Source organism: Stenella coeruleoalba (genome assembly GCF_951394435.1).
Source record: "Stenella coeruleoalba genome assembly, chromosome: 19".
NCBI classification, from domain to species: Eukaryota; Metazoa; Chordata; class Mammalia; order Artiodactyla; family Delphinidae; genus Stenella; species Stenella coeruleoalba.
This window is the reverse complement of record NC_137165.1, coordinates 14566660-14591757: the sequence shown is the minus strand read 5'-3', so window position 1 is coordinate 14591757 and position 25098 is coordinate 14566660. Positions and strand designations below refer to the sequence as shown.

Sequence of the window (25098 nt, the reverse complement as noted above, 5' to 3'; positions counted from 1 at the left end):
CACCAATGTTAAGCATACAGCTTAACGAACTCTTACGTATGTCTGCTCATATACCCACCCAGATCGAGATGTAGCACGTTTCCAGTAACCCAGAAAGTTCCCTCAAGCCCCTTCCCAGTCAATACCCACTGCCTCCTGCAGCCCACCCCCAGGTAGCCACTACTGTGAACTTCCATCGCTGTCTCTTAGTTTTGCCTGTTCTTGAACTTCATAGAGATGGAATCCTACTGCACGTGCTCCTTTGGGTCTGGTTTCTTTTGCTCAACACATGGTAAGATTCATCCATCATAGGGTTGCTCTGATGGTGAAATGAGGTAGCGTACAGCCCACGGCCCGGCCCAGTCACGGATGACAGTGAGCATGCTAGGACCACACTGTGAGGTCCTGGAGGGGAGGACGGAGCCTGTGCCCTGTGGCCCTGTCCCCACCTGACACAGCGTGTGGCATACAGAGGCTTCTGATGCTCTCTGAGGAAGTTTGATGCTGCTTTGGTGGGAACGATGGGCAGGCCTGAGCTTCCCTCCGCTGTTCTCCTAAGGTTCCCTCCACCCGCACTCCCATTGTCAGTTCTAGGGCAGAAAGTGGGTTTAATCACCTAATATCAGCCTTTGTACCTCCCCTGCTGGGAGGGCAGGACCTTTCCACACCTGGAACTTATCTTTATCCTGTACCCACAGGTTCTTAGAGTGTCTAAGAGGAGGTTGGAAAGAACCCGCAAACTTCCCTCAGCATCTGTTTTCGGGGCTTGGGCTACCAGGATGGATTCTTGGCTGTGTCCATCAGTCGTTGGCGATGCGCAGTCTCAGGGGAGCGTTGTAAACAGCTTGACACCTGTGTGCCTCCAGCCACCCGGGCGCCCCTTCCCCGCCGCCTTGCGCCTCCCAGAGCTGAAGGTGGTAGAAACGAGAGCTGGTCATTTGGGTTTGAACTTACCCCCACTGGCCAACTCTCCACCTTGCCCCGAAAGAGCATGTTTGAGGTCTCCACGGTCTGTCACTGGTTGGTTCATATCCTTTCATCTGGCACAGACTCCATCACAGGCTTAGCATAGGTAACCCTACATTCACATGTGGTCCCAATCTGGGCTGTTCCTAGGTGATCTGGAGGTCACAGGATTCTGCCTGCATTGTAACTCAGCAGAGGAACATGCGCGTCCATTGGGAGAAATTATCTAAAGTTAGAGATGCCCGGCAACCGTGTGGCTGGCAAGACCCCACGGTAGGAAGTGGTGCAGATCAACCGTCTTCCCTGGGTCCTACCTAACTCTTAGCTCAGCTCACAAGGCCCTGGGTGTGCTGGTCTGTGCCCACTTCTCCGGTGCAATCTTCCCCGTCAGCCCCCTGCTCACTCAGTGTCCCAGCCAGGCTGGGCTATTCACAGTTCCCTAAAGCACTTTGTGCCTTTGCCAAGCCTCTTCTCATTGCCTGGAACTCGGCTCCTGTCCCCCATCTGCCTGGCAAGCACCCACACATCTCTCAAGACTCGATTAATTATATTACTAATAGCAGCTAAGATTTATTGGGTGCTACTACGTGCTGAGTGCCTTGCGGGCGTTATCCAGCTTAATCCTTGCAGTAGCCCTGTGTACTCCATCTCTTTGTCATCCTCTTTCACGGCCATTGGTTTAACCAGTATCCATTTATAAGTGGCTGCCTTGTGCCAGCCACTCTTCTGAGCACAGAGGAGTGGGATGTGATTCAGCCTGGATTGGAACCTAAACTGTGGGACCCCAGGGTCCTTGCTCTTAGCCACAGTGATAAACCACCTTCCTTGGAGTATCACCCAAGCCCATCCAGCCATCCTCTCACCCACACTGTTTCCTGCTCCCTCCTCTTTGCCTTGCCCGTGAGGTACTTCTGTCATAGCATCTAGGATGTTTTCATGCTTGTTGGACTGCCTCCCTCTACTGGGCTGTAAGGATTTCAGTTAGGAATGTGTTCATTTTATGTGGCAGAAAATCGAACATATAGGGGCTTATAGTTCCCATTTAGCAAGAGGTGAGGTAGGCTGTTTCTAGTGTGGTTCACTAGCTCAGTAGCATCCGGGAAATGTCTGCATTCTTTCATGATCATTTCCTCATGGCAGCAGCATGGCCACTGTAGCTCTGGTCATCACATCTGAGTTCAAGGTATAAAGTCCCTTTTTAATTATCAAAGCAAAGGCCTTGTCAGAGGCCTACACTTGCATCTCATTGACCAAAAACTATGTCAAATGGCCACTCCTAGTCGTAAGAGAGGCAGAGAAAGTGGGTATTTTGCCAGGGACTGGGTTCATTGCCACCTCATATGAAACCAGCATAAGGTAAGCAGGGAAGGAGAGAAGATAGATATTGAGTAGGAGACAAGCAGTGTCTGCTAGTAACCTAGAGAGCAGAGACCATGTATTAATTGCTCCCAGATTCTCAGAATCTGAATGCTTTATAATTATTTTGTATTGTTGCCTTGCAGGCAACGTACAGACATATGCACATACAGAAGTTTTTTTCAAACACAGTATACTGTACATACTATTACTAATTTCTTTTTCACTTAATAAGATGATGTAAGTCATCCAGATAATTTTTAATGACTACATAGTAGTCCATCTTGGAGAAATCCCATAATTTACCCAAGTCCCTATAATTAATCATTCAGCTTATTTTTAATATTTCACAATCATAAACAGCCCTGTGATTAATAACCTTGTAACTTTAATTTTATGTACATTTATAATTAATTTCTTAGGACACAGTCTTAGATTATGCTGGGTTAAAAGCTGTACCAACTGTTAAAGCTTTTGATACCAAGTTGACTCCAGAAAAGTTGTGCCAGTTCTACACATCCTCCAAGAGATTTTGAGAGTGCCTGTTCTCTTACAAGCTTGAGTACTTTCCTTGCTGATTTGATAGGAAAATTGCAAAAAATAGAGGTTTGCATTTTCTTTGATTACAGGTGAGGTTAACATTTAACATATATATGTTTTATATATATATATTATACGTATATATATATATACACACACACATTGGGCATTTGTAATTCTCTTTTTAATTTTCCATTCATTTCTCTAACTCATTTAGAAAGTTGAGGTATTCGTCTTTTTCTCATTGGATTGCAAAAGCGCTTTATATATTCAGGAGGCAAGGAGGTTCATAGGAGAAGGGTGGAACTGAGCTGGATTTGAAGGCTAAATAGGACTTCGCTGGGCGGTCAGAGGGTGAGGAGGGTGTTCTAGGTATAGGAACAGCATGTGCAAAGGTCCAGAGGTGGGAAACTGTGTGTTTGGGGACTGTGTTAATTTCATAGGGCTGCCATTAAAAAAAATCATCACAGGAGGCTCAAGAGGGAGGGGATATGGGGATATATGTATACATATAGCTGATTCACTTTGTTGTACAGCAGAAACTTAACACAACATTGTAAAGCAATTATATACTCCAATAAAGAGATATATATATATTTTTTTTTTATGTTGGGGGTAGGAGTTTATTAATTAATTAATTTATTTTTGCTGTGTTGGGTCTTCGTTTCTGTGCGAGGACTTTCTCTAGTTGTGGCAAGCGGGGGCCACTCTTCATCGCAGTGCGCGGGCCTCTCACTACCGCGGGCTCTCTTGTTGCGGAGCACAGGCTCCAGACACGCAGGCTCAGCAGTTGTAGCTCACGGGCCTAGTTGCTCCGCGGCATGTGGGATCCTCCCAGACCAGGGCTCGAACCCGTGTCCCCTGCATTAGCAGGCAGATTCTCAACCACTGCACCACCAGGGAAGCCCCTTGATATTTTAAAAAATTAAAGTAAAAATAAAAAGTCATCACAGGGACTTCTCTGGTGGTCCGGTGGTTAAGACTCCGTGCTTCCACTGCAGAGGGCATGGGTTCGATCCCTGGTCAGGGAGCTAAGATCTGAGAACCTGTGTGGCCAAAAAAAAACCCCAAAATTTATTTTCTCACAGTCTGGAGGCCACAGTCCAAAATCAAGGTGCTGGCAGGGTCATGCTCCCTGCCAAGGCACTAGGGGGAGAATCCTTGCTTGCCTCTTCCAACTTCTGGTGGTTCCAGGCATCCCTTGGCTTTTGGCCAGATAACTCGGGTCTCTGCCTCCATCTTCACATGGACTTCTTCTCTGTGTCTGTGTCTTCTCCCCTTCTGTTTCCTATAAAGACATGTCATCAGATTTGGGTCCCACTCAATTAAAGTAGGATCATCTCATCTAGAGATCCTCAATTACATCTACAAGGACCTTTTTCCTAAATAAGGTCACATTTATGGGTACCAAGGTTAGGATTTGGACATATGTATTTGGGGGCTACTATCCAGACCCTTTCAGGGACCTACCTAGAAGATGTCTGATATTACAGGGCAGCAGAATACGACTCTGTAAAGGAAGAGTCAGGTGCTGACTAGGAAAGGCCTTGAGCCAGGGAGTTTGAAGTGAATGGGGAACTGTTGAATTTTGAACAGTGGGGAAACACGATCAGATTTGCAGTCTGGCAGTCATGGGGAGAGAGTGTTGGAATTGTCCTTGTAAGAGTTGGTGAGGGTGGGAAGGTGGATAGGGAGTGGGGATATTTCAGGGTATAGGAGGTAAGGAGGAAGAGGGAGGAATCTGGCCCGACTCCTAGGTTTCCAACTTGAGTGATCTGGCCGACTAACTTCAGGAAAAACTTGGGTTTGAAGTTCCTGGGGGTGGAGATGTCCAGGAAACAATCAAAGAGATGGGTCTGCAGCCCAGACCTCTCCCTAGAATATAAATAAAATTTGGGAGAGGGAGTAAAGTAGCGGTGACAGAAGCCTGGAGAACACCAATTTTTCCCCATCATTTTATTATGAAAAATTTCAAACATACCTAAAAGTTTAAAGAATTGTATAGTGAACACCCATGTACCCACCATCTGGAGTCTATAATTATCATTTTTCTCCACTTGCTTTATCACACATCTGGCCATCCCTCTGGACATCATCAACCCATCTTGTTTTTTATGTACGTCAGAGTAAGTTTCAGACATCAATACATTTCACTTCGACACTTAAACATTCATGTCACTAACTAGAGTTAAATATTTAGTGAAATGCACAAATCTTTGATGCGGTGGACTATCTGACGAAGTCAGTGAACACATCCGCCTGTGTACTCCAAATCCCTGTCAAGATACAGAACATTTCCATCACCCTAGAAAACTCCCTGTGCCCCTTACAGTCAATTCCTGTCCCTACCTGACCCCCAGAAGCAACCACAATTTTCTTTTTTTTTCCAAGCGTAAATTAAATTTGTCTGTTCTAGAACTTCACATAAGTGGGCCATACAGGATGTGTTCTTTTGTCTGGCTTCTTTCACTTAGCATAATGCCTGTAAGAGTCATTTCTGTGTGTCTCAGTATTTTGTCCCTCTTACTGCTGAGCAGTATTCTATTGTAAGGATGTATAGGGAATACCAATTTTTAAGGGGTGGGCGGGGAAAGAGGATTCCACCGAGGAGACTAGAAGGAACAGTGAAGACCGTAGGAAAAGCACCCAGATAGAATGTCAAGGAAAACCATCTGGATCAGTTATAATTAGGTTTGACTGCATATAACGTAAAAACTAAATAACAGTGACTTAAATAACATAGGCATTTTTCTTCTGTCATGTAAAAGAAGTCCAGAGGTAGACATTCCTGGGGTGGTATGTTGGCTCACTGTGCCGTCATGGGCCCAAGCTCCTAGCTTTGTGCTCAGCTATATTCAGCACTGGCTTCTATCCTCAAGGTCCCCTCATGGCTCAGTATGGCTGCTGGAGCTCCAGCTCTCCTATCTGCTTTCCAAACTGGCAACAGAAGGAGGAAGCATGGAGAGAGGGGAAAAATACCTTCCAGTGAAAACAATCTCAGCAACTTTCTTCAAAGTTCCACACATATCCACTCAACATCTCATTGGCCAGAACTTCATCACATGGCCCACACCACTAGGAAAAGCAGCCTTTTAGCTAGCCACGGAGCACACTGCCACTCCAAAGATAGTGAGATTTCTGTTACTAGGAGGGGAAATGGATATTGGCTGTCAGCAGCCTCCTCTGCCTTTTCTCTTTTGACACCTGCTGGCCAAGCCATGGTCCACTCAGCCTTCCTGTTTGTGGACCTGCACAGACTGAAGGCTGTGCTTGGCAGATTTCCACCCTCCTGAGTCCCCAGGGCTCCTGCTTTCTCAAAGAGTTGGTTTCCCTGTCTTCTGTATCCCTTTTCCTGGTAGGATTCTCCGGGGTCTCTGGCTGACTTCCTGGGCTGTCAGGGTCTCCTGGAGGTTGGAATGAAAGGGACAGTATCCAGGAACATTTGCAGAGAGCTCTGCGGGCACTCTCCTTCACGCCCGGGCACCCCGCTGTTGTGGCTGGCAGCCCTCTCTCCCCTCCTTGGTCAGCCTCCCCTGACGAGGGCTGTAGAAGGAGATTTCCCTAGAAGATTAGTGAGATTCAGAGGGGGAAAGATGGCATTTGGAGACAGACTTGCATTCAGATCCTTTCTGTGCAAATCTCTCTGAGACTCAGTGACTCTGCCTGTGAACTGGGGATCGTGAGAGCAGCCTCTCCGATGTGGCTAGGTTGAGATGTGGGGTCCAGGGGCACCACTCTGATAAGGATGAATTGGGCACACATGGTGGAAGGCTGGCAGAGACCTTCCCACCCTGCTGTGACCCAGGCAGCTGCAGACTGTGGTGGAGTCAAGCCTCACCACTTTCCCTGTGGTCCCTTCTCCCCTTGCCCTTGGGAAATATCCTGAGAGTGAAGGCTCTGGTCCTGTGACCCCTGGGAATTGGTCAGTGTCCAGGAGAATCAGCGGGGCCTGCTGGAATCTGAACGGATGGCCAGGCCAGTATTCATCAGAGTTCACATCCCCCGCTTGACTCTAGGCACCAACAGGGCAGCCTGGAGCCTCCTGGAGGAAAGACCGCAGGTTAACGTGGTGTTTCGTTCCCTCCTCGTGCTTCTCCAAAGTGAGTAGGTCTCACCGAACAGCCGGGCTCCCTCGCAGTGCCAGACTCGGGCAGCCCGGATGCTGTGGTTCCTCTTCCTCCCTCCCAGGATCACTGGGGGCACTAGAGGGCCACGCACTGTAGGAGTTCTGAGCTGGGACGCCAGGGGGGACACTGTGGAGGAAGTGATATCTGAGCAGATGATGGGACAGACCCAGCCAGGGGTGGAGGTGGGGGAGGGTCCCTCACACAGCTGTAGGAGAGACCCCCACTGGGGGGGTGGAAATAGCAGAGTCGGCTTACCCCCACCTGCTCCTGAGACAGAAACCCTGTGTCCTCCCGGCAGTGGGTCTTGTTTCCTGGGTGCCTGGCACACACACGTCCCAGTGTCTGGATGGCTAGGTCCTGTGGTTCTTCACGTGCACGCCTGTCCTGGGGAAAAAAATAATAGCTCACGTCCCTGACAGCTTAATGGGCCGTCAGCACAGGACTGGAGAGGAAGTCGGCAGGAACAGGTGCAGCGAGGCTGGGGGACGCTCTCGGCTGCCAAAGGGGCAGATTGGACTGAGTGTGGCCGTGGCCGGGCGCCCTGGTGACCCGTTGACACCATTCTCAGGCTGCCGGCGGCCCCGGGGGCTGGTGTGTTGTGACAGGAGGAGGAGCCAGGGCCCCCGCTGAGAACTTGGCTCAGGCCTCAGACCTGAGAGGGACGGTGCATTCCTCTGCCCATTCACTCACTCCACACACGTTCCCAAGAACCTGACCCACGTGGGCCGTGGCTGCTGGGCACACAGCGATGGCTGTCACCCAGTTCCCGCGCCAGGTGCTCAGGGACGAATGGACAGGATCACTGGGGGCACTAGAGGGCCATGCACTGTAGGAGTTCTGAGCTGGGACGCTGGGGGCGGGGTGGGGGGGGACACTGTGGAGGAGGTGATATCTGAGCAGATGATGGGACAGACCCAGCCAGGGGTGGAGGTGGGGGAGGGTCCCTCACACAGCTGTAGGAGAGACCCGCACTGGTGGGGTGTGATGAGGGCCTTTCTGAGATGCTGCCTTGCGCCCCCATGGACCCGGCCTGCTGTCCAGGAAGGGGGTGTCTGGGTGGGGGCTCTGGCCCCTGAGTGGTGCTGGCAGAGCCGATGGGGTTGACGGCAGCTTGACTTCCCTGTGGCTGTTTCTTCCCTCCTTTTCCCAAGGAATCCTACATTGAAATTACAGAAATAAGTGCCGGCTTTCGAGAAGTCTGCTGTGCAACCGCATGCCTGCCAGGCCCGGCCGCCTTCTCGCCCATGCTCTGCCAGCCTTGGGCTCTGACCTTTGCGGAGCCTTGTTCGAGGGGTGAGGGCTCCCTCGGGTGCCGTTCCTCAGCCCCCACCCCGAACCCTGCTCTGCCCCCCGATCCAGGGATGGGGCTCAGTGTACAAATGGTACCCAAAGAGGAGGGGCTCAGGAAGTGACATCGCTCGGCCCGCCCGCACCTCCTTATTCCCTATAAAAAGCAAAATGGTGACTCAGAGAGGAGAGTTGGAAGCGTCCTGCTGCCTGCTACCACTGTTAATTTTTAGACTTGGAATTAGGCAGGAGGCAAAGGAAACAGCAGCTCGAAATACGCGACTGACATGCTATTAAGCCGGTGGCAATAGCGGAGGCGCTCCCCGTCGACTCCCAGCGGCCCCTGAACCGCAGCGCCTGGTGCCTGCTGGCGCTCCGGGCCGCGCAGCCCTGCCCGGGCTGGGCGTGGATGGTGCGGCCCGGGGCATGGCAGCTGGGGACCGCCGCCGGCGCCCACTGCGCTACCAGTCCCTGGCAGCCCTCGTGGAGGACTCTCAGTGGCCTTTCTTGTTCCTTGTCTCAGACTTCAGCTACGGGGCAGACGACTACGACGGAGAGGGGAATGAAGAGCAGAAGGGGCCCCCGGAGGGCTCGGAGACCATGCCGTACATCGATGAGTCGCCCACCATGTCGCCCCAGCTCAGTGCCCGGAACCAGGGTGGCGGGGACAGCATCTCCCCCACCCCACCTGAGGGGCTGGCACCTGGGGTAGGTACACCGGCTTTTCCTTCTGGGTTTGGGAAGAGGGGGCTTTGGGGGAGGGGGGTAGGCAGGCATGGGTGTCGTGGGCCAGGCTCTGCTTGGAGCGCTACTGGGGTGCAGGACTCGGGAAATTTGGGCTTGCTCTTGGTACCCTCATCATCACATTCCGGTCCTGGGCCTCTCAGATTAGCCCCCGCCCCCCGCCTGCTGGTCTCTCTGCCACTGCTGCACCTACCCCTGCCTCTTCTACCAGCCATTTGCTCCCCCTGCCTCCTGGACACCTCACTTGCTCTTTCAGCTTTCTCTCTCAGTTCTTCTCTAGCAGGATGGGACCTTGTGGGAGGGAACAGGCTCTCCGCTCTGGGCCCGGGCTGGGCAGTGGCTGCATATGTGAGTTGTGGGCTATAAACGCACAGGTCCCAGCTCAGCAAACCAAGGCTGGCCTGGGCGCGGCAGTGGGGGGAGTGAGCAGCTCCTGTAGCATTCCCTGAGGACCCAGGGCCCCGTCCAGCCCTCCTCTGTTGACTCTGGAAGGGAATGAGCCGTAATGGTGTCCACCTCTCCTCTTGTCCACCGATGAGAGCTCTGCTCCAAAGAGAAGCATTTTACAAGCAATATTGAGGATGTGCTCTGAGACAGGCGGAGGGATAGAGATGCGAGGAGGTTTGCAATCCTTGTAATTAATGCTGTTCCTGGGCCCAGAGACCAGTTCTGTCCGTGCTCAGCTTGTGCGAGTGTGTCTGAGACACAAGAGCAAGTGAGACAGAGGGATTCCTGGGGGCTATTTTTCAGAAATTGGGAAGAATCAAATTTCTTCTTGGGCGGGGGGTGGGGGGTGGCTTGGATTGCTTGGTCCTGCTTGGTAGGGGGCTTGTCCAGGTGTGTTTTGTAGGGGGGAGTCCCCTTTCTTCCCTCTAATACCCTCGAGGAGCAGTCACTGAGTTGCTGCGAGATACTTGTTTCTCTCCTGCAGGGCCCAGCACACACCCACTCCAGCCAGGGGACTGCCTGGACCCTACCATTTCTTGCGAACCCCCTGCTTCCTTCCCTCCCAGCCTCCTCGGCCACCCTCCACCCCTGCGTAGAGCTCTCACCCCCTCTTCACACAGCCGGGTGGCTGTTATAGCCTTTGGCAACAAGGGCCTTGGCAACCAGCTTCCCACTTGGGGGAAGCCACATTGTTGCCACGGCAACAGAAGCCTAGGCAGAGCTTACCAGCTGCCAGGCAGTGCAAGTTTGGGAAGGGATGGTGGGGGCAGGTGGGAGGTGGAAGTGATGGGCAAGGGCATCGATCAGGTTCAGGCCCCCCACAGCTGACGTTCTGGGGTATTGTCCTGTCGTCCTAAGGAAGGGTGGCAGGTGAGAGACAGCCATCTTGGACCTGCGGGGCAGGATTCTTGCTACTGATGGAGGAGAGGGTGCTCTGGGACCTGAACTGACTCTAACCAGGGGAAGCAAAGTGACAGCTCTTGCTTCCTGTCTCTGTCTTTAGGTCTCTGACCACAACAGTGCTTAGAGACATCCCCCTCCCATCCCGGAGACTCAGCTATTACCCCTGTGAGCTGGTGCAGAAAGAGTCACTGTAGGACTCAACACAGCACCAGGAATCCTGGCTGAGAGTTGAGAACGTGTGGCCAGATTAGAGCCACTTGCTGAAGAGAAAAGCCATTTATTTCCCTTTCTCCTCTGCCTTCCTCCTTGCTTCCTGTCCTGTCTCCTTCCCTCATCACATGACCACCTTGCTGGAGTGCTTTTTGTCCATCGACTTTTAGGTTCCCCGGTGAAAGGTACTCAGGTGCTTTCTCTAGTGAAACGGGTCACAGGCATAGCAGGGAGATGCCCCCACCTGGAGCTCTGAGGCTTCGGGGCAGGGACTTCCTTTACTACGATGCTGCCCATTTTGCTTGGTGACTCCCAAGGGAAGAGCTTGGTTTGAGGACTTTGAAATCCAAGAGATGCTACGGTGACAACTGGCCAGAGTGCTTGCGAAGCCCAGGATTAATTTTTGCACCATTGGCTAGAAATTATACAAGGTAGGGGTGGGGAGCATTAATCCAACTTGGGGATCCTAGCAAAGATTCCAGCCCAGTGTACCCGCTGCCTGCCTACCTTCCCTCCTGAGTTGCATTTCTGCCCTCTCTGCTGTGTCACTGGCCCCATCTAGTGGACTCAGCAAGTATTGCTGTGTACGTTGGGGTGCTGGAGAGAGTTGACACACCTCTTCCGGAGTACTTGAGGGCTGTTTCAGTTTTTAAAAAAAAACGAAAGAAAAAGAAAGCCAAGGTTTCTGCTACTTGGCTCTGCTCATTTGACCAGGCAGGTCCCCTCCCTGCCAGGCTTCCTGTTGGGGCGTTGGGAACCAAGGGGACTTTTGGACCAAATCAGATGATTGTTCTAGATATTCAGATATCTACCCTCTGGCAGCCGGACATTCCACACCCAAATGTGCATCCAACTTGTTCCTGGAAGCCCAAGGTTTGGTCTTTATATTAGGGTTCTCCAGAGAAACAGAACCATTAGGATACAGCGAGAGAAGGATTGATTTATTATAAGGAATTGTCTCACTAGATTATGGAGGCTGAAAGGTCCCAAGATCTGCAGTCAGCAAGCTAGAGACCCGGGAGAACTGACAGTATAGTTAGTTCCAGTCTGAGTCCAAAGGCTGGAGAATCAGGAGAGTTGATGGTGTAAGCTCTAGTCCGTATTGAGTCCAAAGGCAGGAGAAGACCTATGTCCCAGCTCAAAGACAGGCAGAGAGAGCGAATTCTCCCTTATTTAGCCTTTTTGTTCTATCCAGACCTTCAACTGATTAGAAGAGGCCCACCCACATTGGGAAGGCAACCTGCTTTACTCAGTCAACTGATTCAAGTGTTAATCTCATCCAGAAACACCCTCACAGACACACCCAGAATAATGTGTGGCCAAACGGCTAGGTATCTGTGGCCCCGTCAGGTTGATGCCTAAAACTAGCCCTCACGGTCTTACTCTCCCAGCAGCTCAGAGAATGGAAGGGACGTGAGCTTTGCATAGATGAACATGTTCTGCTCTCTAGCTGTGGGACTCTGGATCAGTGTCATAACCCCTCTGAGCCTCAGTTTCCTCATCTCTAAACAGGACTAATCACCTGAAGGGTTGTTGAGAGGACGGACTGGGATAGCTCAGGTGAGGCCTGCAGCGCTGGGCCTGGCTCACTGTGGGTCCTCAGTCCTTGGCACCCAGGGCCCACGAGACTCTTCTCACCAGCCATTAGAGGGGCGGGGAGCCCAGAGCACTGCGAGGACCTGGTCTAATGAAATATTTGCTGGACAGCAACTGAATCTGCTTTTGCAACCTCCTTTCTGGGGTCAGATCTGTCCTCCCAGGTGTGGTAGCCCAGATGAAACCGGGTCTCCGGTGTTGCAGGACAAATGCTCTTCACTCCCCAGAACGCCCTGCAGCCTCACTCTGCCCTCACCTTAGATGTGCCCCAGTGTGCAGCCCAGCGAGGTACCAGGGTGAAATCTGAAGGCCCGCCCTGCAGACCCTCACTTTCCCCAAGCCCAGGCTGAGTACAGCTCCCTCCGGTGGCTCAGTTCAGCAGAGAGGGCCTGCTTTCACCCTGGGAAGGACGGGCGGGACTCGCCATCTCACTGACAAGCGGGGCACATGTTCCCCTGCCAGGACCGTGGTCATTCAGAAAAGCGTGTGCCCCACAAGCCATGGACTCCTCTGACTCCCCTCTCGGGAGGCACCGTGAAAAGGGGCCACAAGGCAGAGAGAAGATCTGGTTGTTGTCTCAGTGCCACCACTTCCTAGCTGTGTGACCTGAGGGATTTCACTCATCTGAGCTCCAGTTCGCTCATCTGTAAAGTGAAGATACTGAGAATTTCCTCCCTCCTGACCTCACACAGCTCTCGGGAGGCTTCTGTGAGATGCTGCCAGTAAAGTCTGTACATGTTAGTACTGCACTAACTGCTGAATTGAGGAGTTTAGACTCCAGACGGCAGGATAATTTAAAGATAGGTGGGGGAGAGTTGAGATGATCACCGCTGTCATCCTCATCTTCCCCCCTCCCCCGCACAACCCCCCCTTCCTCACAGCTACTTAGACTCACCTTGAGCCTTTTACATGGGGAGCCAGAGATGTACTTAAACTTGGTCTTTCTTTTATTCTTTTTTTTTGGCCGTGCCTGCATGTGGGATCTTAGTTCCCTGACCGGGGATCGAACCCGTGCCTGTTGCATTGGAAGAGCAGAGTCTTAACCACTGGACTGTCAGGAAATCCCTAAACTTGGGTCTTTCTGACGCTGGAGTCTGTGTGGTGCTCCCAGGTCCCCTCAGATACCACCTCCCTTGTGAAGGTTTTCCAGCCCATGGCTGAGCCCTCCACTGTCTGGGGACCGTGGGGACAGTTACTTGTGGGGCATGTCTGCCCTGCGAGATCCGGAGCCCTGATCCCCGATCATCTCCGGGACCCGCATCAGCAGCTCCCGGGCACCTAGGAGTATTCACCCGGCGTTTATGGAATTGAATCAAGTAGCACTGGGTTGGCCAGGGAGCAGAGAGGCAGGGCAGATACAGTCTCAGGGGATGAAGCTAGGACGAACTGCTGCCCCCTCTTCCCTTCCTGGTCCCTTCTGAAGCCTTGGGGTTTGGGATCTGAGGTTGCAGGACAAGGAGGTCGCTTCTAGGTGAAAGGAAAAGCCACGTGGCAAGCCGGGAACATCTGAGATCGTGTCCCGGTCTGCTCTCTTTGGACGGCGTTCGAGGCCTGGGCCGGGTGGGTTGGCGGCTGCCCTTTATCTTTACGCCTCCCAGGAGTTTCCAGATGCAGGTAAAACCAGAGACATCTCTCCTCAGGTTGCCGACCTCCTGCCTCAGCAGCCTTGCTCCCCATTGCCCCCTTTCTGGATCTTGGTCCCCACTCCAAAGAGGAGGAGCTTGCCTGGCTCCCACTACGTGCCAGGTGCTTCATCGCCACCTATCCCTGCAACCACTGGGAGAGCCCCCCATTTTGTAGATGAAGGAGCTATGGCTCAGGGGGTTCCTTGGCTTGTGTGAGTTGAGGGGGATGTGAATAGGAAGTAGGGAGACAGTGCCCTGGTTGTGGTCCTCAGCCCCTCCATGGCTGGTGCTCCCTGGCATTTCTGGCTCATCGCCCCCCCTTTCACACATGGCTGGGATCTGGGCTTCCCTGACTGACCACACGCAGCCGACCTGGAGCATCCCGTAGTGCTCACAGCCTGCCTGGGATCTCCCTCTCCCTGCTACTGTGCTGTGTGTTTCACATCAGCCAGTAAGGCGACTTCCAAAGCAACATGTATTCGGTGAAGGTTTGCTCATCTCCTGCAGGTCCCAGGGACAGTGGATAGGAGAGTGAGCCAGACCCATTCTCTGTCCTTGAGGTTCGGGAGTCTTTGGGGGTGGGGCAGGGAGGCCAACCGACCCGCCTAATCGCACCAAGAGGTGTGAAATTGCCCCTGAGAACGCCTTCAGTTTGAGATGTTTGGCCACACAGGTGAGCCGCCAGGGGGCAGAGGCTGGATGTCCCCCTGGGCTCTGGGTTCTGCCAGGGTGCAGAAGGGCAGGGAGCATCCCAGCAGCAGGCTGGCTCTTACCCACAGACTCTCTTTTCCATCCTCCTCACCTAGTTCCTCCGCTAGTGGGTGCTAGCACTTTCTTCCCATGATGATGCTCTGATGATGCCCTTGTGGACCTTCCTCCCACAGGGTTATGGGCTGGTTGCTTCTGTCTGAAAAGCCACACAGCCCCCCTCCTGCCTATGTGGCAGAAAGAAGAGAAAGAAGAGAAAGGCTTCCATAGCACTTACTAAATGCCAGGTACTGTTGTAGCACTTTATAAATACTAACTCATTTAGTCCTCGCCACACCTTGGGAAGTAGGCACCGTTACTGCCCCATTTTACAGATGTGAAAACTAAGGTGCAAAGAGGTGACATAACCCACCTGAGGTCCCACAGCTGGCCAGTGGTGGGTGCTCACCACCGCTGTTCTCTGCCACCTCTCCAAAACAGGAACCTCAGTGCCCTTGCCTTATGTCTTTCTGGTTCTGTGATTTTGGATAACCTGTAGAGTCTTGGTCCCCTCAGCTGTAAATAAGGATAAATACCTCCTATCTGGAAGGGCTGCTGGGAGGACCGAGTGACACAGTGCCCCTGGCACTGGCCCCTGGGGTCAGTTCTCATTGGCCCAGGGTCTGCTGAGCTCCAGAAAGGTGGGACTTGAGCTCCTACCAAGGAAGTTGGAAGGGCCAGGGATAGGCAGAGAGGAGGGAGAGGGGGCTCCAAGCCAGGTCAAGGCCTGGAGGTGAGAACGCACCTGGCCCTTTCATGGGACAGCAAACAGCAGAAGTTGTTGTCAACCGTTTGATCAGTTGAGTCATCAGCAAGGGCCCCACTGCCCTTGTTAGGGCTGACTTGGTGGCTTCCTGCTGGGTACAGAGTGAGCAGTGTTTTAGAAACAGTAATCTGATGTCAGCAGGAGGGATGCACTGAAACACTGTCTGGTCACTCCCTGTAAAATTCTTCAATGCCTGCCTGTAGCGATGCTGTCAAGGCCGTGCCTGACCTGACCACTCGACCTCTGCCTACCTCTGCAGGCTCATTACAACTCCCCAGCTAGACTGTGAGCTCTGCCACGGAGCTTTGTCACTTTTGTACCAAAATGTTTGCTCACTGCAAACTGTAGTGCCAAAACTGTGCCTGGCACATAAGAGATGCCTAGTAAGTATTGGTTGAATGGATGAAGACTTGCCACCCAGACTGAACTCATTTCATTATGCCTCACGCTATCCTGTCTGCCCCTGAGTCCCCCTGGCATGGCTAATCCCTGTTCATTTTCAGGTAGAAGTTTTTTTTGTTTTGTTTTGTTTTTTGCGGTACGCGGGCCTCTCACTGTTGTGGCCTCTCCCGTTGCGGAGCACAGGCTCCAGACGCGCAGGCTCAGCGGCCATGGCTCACGGGCCTAGCCGCTCTGCGGCATGTGGGATCTTCCCGGACCGGGGCACGAACCCGTGTCCCCTGCATCGGCAGGCGGACTCTCAACCACTGCGCCACCAGGGAAGCCCCAGGTAGGAGTTTTAATGTCACCTCCTCTGGAGAACCTTCTGTGACTCTCTACTTGCCCAATTATAGCACTTACCACACTTCTTTTTTTAATTTCTTTATTTTTCCTGATTACATCACTGAAAATTCTAACTTTACAGAAACATATAATATGGAAAGTGAAAGTCTCCTTAAGTCTCATCCTACAGAGAGAATGTCTGTTAAGAGACATCTTGTTTTTCCATGTGAGATAGTACATATATATATATATACACATATATGTAAAAAGTACATTTTTCTCTGTGTATATATTATATATATACACTTTTTTAAAAAGTGGGATCATACTATTAATACTGTTATGCAATTTTCTTTGGTTATTTAATAAGTCTTGGACATCTTGCATATCAGTAATTAAAGACCAACTCATTCTCCTTCATGACTGTATGCAGTGTTTCTTTTAATGGTTGTACCATAATTCACTTAGCCAGTCCTCTTCTGTTAGACATTTGGGCTGTTTCCAGTCTTTCACTGGCGTAACCATCATTGCAGTGAACATCTTTGTACAAAGATCTTTGAGTCCTTGTAGAAATGTTTTTGCAGAAAAATTCCTTAACGTGGAGGTGCTGAGTCAGAGGGTGAGAACATATGAAATCACAATAGCTTTTTCCACGTTATTCTTTCTGGAAGAGTTGTACCTTAGCCCCCGAGTTCTGAGATCGTGCCCTTCCCCTGGCCCTGCCTTGGCTCACGGTGGTCAGTCTGTCCCCGAGACCATCAGCCCCCACGGAGGTAGAGACAAAGCGTCCCACTTGTGGCTGTGTCCTGGATGCTAGCACAGCACCTGGTGCATGGTGGGCAATGAATAGATGCTTGTTGATTGAGTGGGTAAGGGAATGAGGGGATGGAGAATGAGTGTGAGAGAAGGCTGTTGGGTTTGGGGAGAGTAAACTGTTGGTGGCGTAGAAAGCGTGGATTTGGTGGGTGTCTGAAATCTCAGTCCGTGCCCCTTGTTCGTGGGGGAGTGGTTCCCGCCCACTTCTCCAGGTTCACCACCTGCCCCTTTTCTGTCCTCCAGCTGTGCTTCCTGGGGTTCCTTACAAAACATTTTCCTCCCTTTGCCTGGAAATGCTTCCCCTTTTTAAGATGCTGCTCAGAAGCCACGCCTCTGTGGAGCTTTACCTCGCAGGCAGGGTTAGTGCCTTTGTCCTGTGTCCCCACTGTGTTGACCAGTGAGAACACTGCCTCATTTGTTTATATGTCCTTCACCCCCTGTGGGTTGAGAGCATTCTAATGGCAGGGCCTGTGTCTCCCAGGTCTGTGTATTTGTAATGCCAGGCCTTCTCTGGGTTGAATGAACAGATAGATGGACAGGCAAGATCAGGAGTCAAAGTGGAATATTATTGCGGTTATGTAGGTGTGAGATTCTACAAACCTTGGTTGGGGTGGCGGCTTTGGAAAAGGAAGAGAAGGAAGAACCAAGGGGACTTGGTGAAAGGGATGTGGGGCCCGAGGGAAGGAAGAGTCACAAGATGGCGGCTCCGCCAACAGAAGTGGAGAAGCCAGAAGGGGAGGCCGGTTTAGGGAGGGGGAAGGGTCGTTTGGTCTGGAGATGTGGAGCTGAGGGGCTGCTCATGGGACTTCCAAGTGAGGAGAACCAGCTGACAGCACAGATGTCACACTGCAGCAGAGCAAGATGTTGGAGCTGCAGATGGTGACGGGCTGCCGTTGGCCTAGCAGTGAGAAGGGATGAGTTCTCCAAGGATAGACAGCAGAGGGCTGCGGCCTGGTCCGAAGGGGTGATTCCACACTTACAGGAGGCAGGAAGAAGAAGGGCCAGCCGGAACCAGAGCGATCAGAGGCAGCATCAGCACGGACACAGAAGCTGAGGGATTTAAGAGCAGCCAGACTGCAGAGGCTGAGGAGCAGAGAAGGCGGCCTCTGACTTTGGAATAAGGCAGTTTAGAGGCCTTTGGAGCAGCTGCTTCTCTGGAGAGGAGGGTCCGGAGCCAGGCCAAAGCAGGCAGAGTTGTAGAGGACGCAGGGAGGAAGCTCGTGTCCAGGGCATTGGTAGGGGAAAGGGAGGAAGCACCATTGGGACTTGTGAGTCACTTCCCTCCAGGGGCAGAACTGAGTGGAGTCTGTGTGCCCAGTGGAGATGGAAGGGCATTCAAATTACTCACTGGAATTTCCAGCCAACCCGGGTGGGGTGGAGTGGAGATGCCTTGGATGTTCAGGGAGCAGCTTCTGAGAGCTTTCAGAGTTTGGAAGAAGTGGGTGTCGACACTGCTGTGCTAGGTAGGGGCATGGGGAGTGGAGACAGGGGTACTCTCGGAGACTCCTGAGGGCCCCTCATGTTCCTTTGGGTGGGGGAAGGGACACTGTGCCGGGGGGGGGGGTCCCTTGGGCTGTCAGGCCCTTCTCCCATTACACCTGCTTGTCCGACCGGAGCGGGCAGCCCATGCCGTGCACTCGGAGCCTGCAGGATGGGAGACAGACTGGCACAGAGCCCCGGGCTGGCACGCTTGTGCCCTGGGGAATGCCAGGCCTGGTTTTTCCCAAGCGCTGGGAACAGCCTCACCCGCCCAAACCAAATGAGGAATTGTGGCTGAGAGGGCCCTTCAGATCTACGCCAGCTATTTATAACCCAGCCCAGGCGGGGACAGGGAAGAGCCAGGGATGAGGGAGAGGGCGGGTGTGGGGTGGGCTGTGCCTCTGGGGAGCCCCATCAGCCCTGAGGCCCCAGAGAACCTACCCCAAATCCCTCGGTCTGCGTTTCAGCTATGGTGACAGGGAGAAACCTTTTACTGGTGAGGACAGCTCTAACAGAATGGCAGGAGCCCCACCTAGAGCTCAGAACCTCCACAGACTTTTCTGGGGAGTTGGGATAAGGAACCACGTCCATTCCTCTCCTTTTTCCCTCCTCGCTCTTCCTCAACCCTCCACCCAGCTTGTAGGATCAGTCAAGGGCCCTGTTCTCAGCTGAGATGCCCAGTGGGAAGGAGAGGTGATGACCCCAGGTGGGCCTAGGATGGCGCGCCGTTAATCCCCCCTTTGGAATGCATTTCCAAACGAGCTCCAAAGAGCTGGACTCTTCCCCCTGTGGCCATACAGTTGCCACCTGACAGGGGTTGTGCCGTGTGCATAAGGAGGCCGGTGGTAGACACACGAGGCATTAATGGACAACTCAGACACTGTATCATTAAGAACCACACTGGCTGGTCTGGCAACTGTGTACTGGGAGAGACACTTGTGAGCTAGAAGCATCAGGAAGATTTTGAGGAAATCCCTGACTAGAGACATGGTTTGGGGGCTGGTGGGAGATTGAGGGGATTGGCGTGAGTGGGGCTGGAGCTTCAGGGCTCATTACTCAGAATCCGGAGTTTTCACTTGACCTGTCCGGCTGGTGGCACGTATTATACAGGTTTATAAAGATAAGTAGTGGGCTGGTCGTGTGTGAAGCTGAATTTGATTCCAAGATGCCAGGTCCAGTGATAAAATGGGACAGAGGTGATATTCAAGGAACAACCCCCCCCCCCCACACACACCTCCCAACCTTCCCTCAAAGAAACACAACCAACTGCAAGAAGGCAGCAACCTTGTCTGTGGGCCTGATTCAGTGCACGGATGTGTTTCATTGAGGCTGCCTCATGTTTTGTTTTTTAAATATAATTTATCTGCCGTCATTTTTAAGTTGAGAGCTATCACCTAACGATCCGGATTCCAGCTTCTCTTGAACAATCCAAGACGGGGCAACCTTGAGCCTGCACTGCCCCTGGCAGCCAGCAGCTGGAGCTGAGTGACAGTTTCTTCAGTTCACCTGGTCCCTACCTGGCTCATTTCACTAACTAATCTTACCTGCACCCTCTTGGGTGCTGGAGTTGGCAACCTTTGCCCTAGGTGTTGTGAAAGAGCTTTTCCCAGCTGCTTCCCTTAAACTCCACCCCCATGAGAGTAGATGGATTACATCTCTGGATGGGGCTAGGGGACCAGAGTTTAGCTTCTGTAACCATGGAAGAAGCCAGGGGAAGCAGGCTGGGGGTGGGCAGGGCTGGCGTGCTCCTGGTCCTGGGTTAAGTGTACCCTACCCTGTGGGGCTGGTTCTACTGGGCCCAGGCCCCTCTTGAGGGAAAAGAGCTCTGAGGAGGTGTGGTGTTGCTAATCGGCAGCATCTGTGAGTAGGAGGTGTGGCACCTCCGGCTGCCCAAGGCGGCCCAGCTGCAGCCCCTGGCTGGCACTTGTGCTTTCGTGGCGAGGCAGGTCAGGCCTCCTTTGCACAAAGCCTTGTTCCCTCAGCCACGGTGGCGATGGAAAGAAACTATGGTTTCTCACCAGGGCTTGGCCTCCCTTCCTCAAAGGTGTCAGAGCCTGAGGCGGAAATGAGAAGGGGCTTGTAGGCATCCCAAGGTGACACCGAGGTTGGCCCGGGGGCCCGCGAGGCTGTGCGGGCAGCTGCTCGTCCGCTCCGCCCCCGCCTGCCCGCGGGGCCGGTGAGGGGCTGTAAATAAAGCCTGTCTCTGGGAAGCGGACCTCCCCCTGCGCCCGGCCCGGCTGCGGCCTCGTCGCCCCTCCTCCGCGCTCCCCAAGCCTCCGCCAGCCGGCTGGCCCGGCGACCGCAGAGAGGGAACGGCTCCACCTCACCCGTCGAGTCGTGCATTTCCTGTGTCTTGAGAGCGAACGCGAACCTCCGCGTCCAGGAGGGCGGGATCTGTGGGGCCGGCGGCGGCGGCGGCGGCGGCGGCGGCGGGGCGCCCGGCCGGGCTGGGAGCGGCGGCAGGGAGCGGGGCCCCGCCTGCCTGGAGAGCCGGCGCGCACGGCAGGAAGGGCCGCGGCGGCCGGCAGGGGCGCGCGGGCTCCGGTGACAGCCCTGGAATCGCGGCGGCGGCAGCGGCGGCGGAGCTCCCCGCGAGAGGCGGCCGGGGCCGCACGGACGCCCCGCTTCCCCTTTCTCCGGGAGGACCCGGAGCCGGCGGGCGGGAGAAGGCTCATAATGGAGCCTTTCATCGGCAGCCGGTGGCCGGGCGCCAGGACGGACTCCGGGGAGGCCCGCGTGCTGGTTTAGGCCTGCCCTGCACGCTCTTCCCGTCCCCGCCTGCCGGCCTCGCTCCTGGGCGCCGGCGGCCACGGCTGCCGCTGCCGCTGCCGCTGCCGCTGGGACCCTGCTTCCTGTTTGCCCTCCGCGGCTCCCGCTGCCATGGAAGAGGAAGAGGAGGCGATAGGCTTTTTGGACAAGGTCCTGGAGGATGAAGATGTGTTTCTCCTGGAGGAGTGCGAGCTGGGAACCCCGACCAGCCCCGGCTCAGGGTCCCCATTCTTGGTGGCTGTGAAGGTGGGAATGTGACACGCCCTGGATGCTTGTCGGGGGAGGGGGCAGGGCTCGCAGCTCTGACTGCCGAAGTCTGTGCGGCAGAAATGGCTGATTTGTGCACAAACCTTGTGGCCGAGTGGAAGCACCTCAGCCTGAGAGGGGCTGGCGCCTGCCTGCCAAGGGATGCAAGGGGCTGTGCTCTGGGCACAGCTGTTCCTGGGGGAGAGGCGCAGTGCCCGCCGCCTCCCCCTGGACCAGTTGTCCTCAGGGGGAGTGGCTGCTGGCTTTCCCCAGGCCAGTTGTGCAGAGGGCTTTCTCTGGCAGTGACATGAGTCCCCTGGTAGGCACGCCAGTGGTGTCAGCCTGCTGCCCCAGAGGAGCTGGTCGACGTGAAACTAGGAGGCCGTAATTCCTTGTTTCCATGGCAGCAATGGGATAAGTGCACTTGTGAAGTTCAGGCCAAGGGAGCCACTCTCTTCCAAGCAAGTGGAATCTGGTGAATCTGGGCTAGGGCATGAGAGCATTTGGAGAGATCGAGAGCCAGAGGTCCCTGAACTTCCTTGAAGGGAAAGAATTGGATCAGCCGAAGAGGGGCGGTAACAGCTGGCTTGGAGGCAGGAGCCAGGTGGCTAGGCACTTTACCCAAGGTGGGCATAGGCAGGAAGCATCTGCTGGACCCCAGCCCACCGACTTTGGGGCTGTCTCGGCAGCAATGCCTCTGTTTAATCAGAGAAGTTGCCTCGAAGGTAGAGCAGGAGGGGAGTGGTTGCCTCAATCCCCTTCTCTTCACGCCCCCCCACCCCGCCCCAGGGGCCGGGATTCCACTTGAAAGTGCACCAGTGCTGCCTAAGGCATGCGCACCACACCGTCCTTCCTTTCTTTCACCTCTAACCTCAGTGTTTTGCTCACCTCCTCTCTGTTCTGTGGCTTGAAGGGAGGGCCAGTGAGAACGTATGGCAGGGAGTTCACAGACTGCAAGCCAGGCTGCCTAACAGAGAGCGCCCATCTTGTGGGGCCCGAGCCTGTCTGCCCTGGCAGCACTGCACCCCAGAGGGCATGGTGCACGGAGCATTGCTCTGGGCAGGAGGCTGTCGCTGAGCCTCTCTGGGCCTCTTTGTCCCTCCTGTAAGATGGGGATCACTGCCCTGCTCCACCCGTGCTACAGTGTGGATCAGAGGAGGAGCTAATGGAGGTAAAAATAGACTGCAGACCCACGGGTAGATGGCTGATGTGTGGAAGGGGCGGAGCAGTCGCTGTAGGCCTGGGTGTGGGGCAGAGAGGAGCCGTAACGGGAGGCTGGCAGTGGCTGGCGCCCCAGCCCTGGTTTTCTCATCTGGTGCTAGCTCTGCACACTGGGGTAAGTCACACCTCTCTCTGGGCCCCCAGGGCCTTGCCCTTAGGGTCTGCCCAGCCATCCCAGGAACAGGATGGGGAAAAGTCTGTTTATGAGGCAAGAGCACCTGCTGGGAGCTTAGTAGTAGTAGTGTGTAGGGTGGGATCTCTGTGGGTTCCTCACGGCCCTTCTCCGAGACACCCTCCCCAGCACAGATGGGGTTCCACTCATATGCTGCCTTATGGGTCCTCCCTTACTCTGGACCTCTAGTCTGGCTTATACCGGGCTAGCCCCTGTTTCATTCTGTTTGGAACTCTAGACGTGTGCCTCTCTCCTCCAGGGCAGGGCCCTCTTGTTTTCATTGTGAACGCTGCACGGTGCTTGGTGTGTGGCTGGTGTCCAGTGGATTGGTGGAATGAGTGAGGCTCCATGGGGCCCACACAGGGCGTACCATGTCCCTGGCCTTATTCCATCTCAGAGGTTTTCTAAGGAGGAAGCACACGGATACCAAAGGGGCTTGGGTGTACATCATACCTAAAAATGCTGTTCCTCCCAGAGCCCTGTGAGCGCCAAGATGGAGTCTTCCTCTCTGCCTCGCCGCCTCAGTGTTCCCGGACCTGTCTCCAGCACTGGGGGGAGGGCCCCTTTCCTGAGTGTTGGGGGATTCCAAGCCCCCTGTCCCAGCCTGAACACGTCTAGGATGCCCTTCTCCTCTACCAGGCTTGGCCATCTATAGAGGGAGAAGACGAACAGAAAGCTCATTGATTCATTCAACAAACACTGTCAGGTTGTGTTCTATTCAAAGCAGGCTGCCTGGGGGAGGAGACAGGTGAACAAGGCTTGGTCCTTTCTCAGAGAGTTCACAGTTCAGGGTAAGGGGGCAAGTTCCCAGATAATAGGAACATAATGAGAAAGTAGGCAGGGCCATGAGAAGGGTTCTGATAAAAGGGTACTAAATTCAGAGGAGGAGGGACCACTTCTCGTTGAGTCAGGGCTGGACTGGGCGCGTGTGTGTGCACGTGTGCGTGGGCATGTGCACATGTACATGTGAGAGGTCAGGGCTCATTTCTGGAGGGTGTGCTCCTGTCCTGGGCTGTGGACTGGGCATACTCCTGCATGGTAGACTCTTCTTGGTGGCTGGTAGAAATCCAAGGCAGTTCTCTCTTTGCTATTACTTCAGGAGTACTTACCTTACACAGCAGTCGTGTTCCTGAGCACATGTCCAAAGGCCAGTCCTATAAATCAATCCTGTTTTCAGTGTGATTTCCGAGATGCTTCGTCTTCCTGGGGGACAGATGCGAAGATGGCAGCGCTTTTCTCCAGAGCTGGAGCTGGAGCTTGCTGTGTGTTTCAGCCCACACTCCCCTTTGAGGAGTTAATGGTCTATAAACTGATAATAACGTGAATACTGATAGCAGCATCACCTCCCCTCTGTAAAACGTTGTGTACGTCCCCCACATCTTTCATCGGATTCTATTTAAAGGTACCTAGGGCTGATAGGGGCCTTGCTATATAAAGAACTCATTTGTCAGGAATTTTGAAATCCTTTTGTAATGCAGATTAACCCTTCAGGTTAATTCTGTGCCGATTTTTAATGGATTATCTGAACAACCTGTGTTTCTTTTTCACTTGGCCAGGTCTCCGCTCCCTCCATGTGCAGTGATGGCCATGCCTGTGTCCCCCACTTAGGTTTTTTTCCCGAAGTGTGGGCCACATATGAGATGATTTGAGGGATGATTTTAGGTGGCACCTGGATATATATTTTGCACTTTAATAGTTAGGCGTAAATTTTAATGTATCTTAGAAAAAAATAGGGACTTCACTGGTGGTCCAGTGGTTAAGACTCCGCGCTTCCGCTGCAGGGGGCACGGGTTCCATCCCTGGTCAGGGAGCTAAGATCCCACATGCCGCGTGATGCAACCAAAAATAAAAATAGAAAAGTGACTTGCACGTCTTTCCTGTGATTTCAAATATAATGCTTGGGATAAGGCTGTGCTTTTAAGAAGCCAGTTGTTGTGAAGAACAGTATTAAGTAAATAATAGTGCCGGTGGTACGTATGACAGAACTGCAAAGGTGTGGGATGTGAATAGCTGAACTCTGAAAACACTGCTGGACCCCATGGGACCTGCCTGCAGCTTCAGACAGCAGGGAGCCCAGAATATGGAGATCTGCCCTTTAGGAGGGTCCCCCAGCAGTGCCCACCCCACTACCCCCCCCCCCACTCTCTATTCTGCTGAGGAATTAGCTGAAAGAGACCTCCCTGGTGCCTAGGGCTGGGGAGAGGAGAGAATGGCTGGAGTTGAGTCCCTGCATCGACTCAACTCAGGGAGGGGCCCGCTGTCCTGAAGCTGAGGCTGATACTTGGCATGGACGTAGCGCCTAGACCCAGTGGCATCTGCTCTGACCAGACCCCCCCATCCACGGGGTGCTCCTCGCAAACTGGTGTGGCCCATGGACTG

At 53.7% G+C, this 25098-nt stretch overlaps 1 protein-coding gene across 2 annotated transcripts in view; it reads left to right on the top strand.

Annotated features, from left to right (window-relative positions):
- Positions 1-25098, top strand: part of ABR (ABR activator of RhoGEF and GTPase) — a 180102-nt gene that overhangs the window by 76908 nt on the left and 78096 nt on the right. Inside the window, exon 2 of one of the 2 annotated variants that reach the window (XM_079905368.1) lies at positions 8779-8963. In XM_079905368.1, the coding sequence (XP_079761494.1) occupies positions 8779-8963 (185 nt within the window). Of the gene's footprint in view, positions 1-8778; positions 8964-20426; positions 21327-25098 lie in introns of those variants that run through there. The other variant, XM_079905369.1, reaches the window with a different exon arrangement.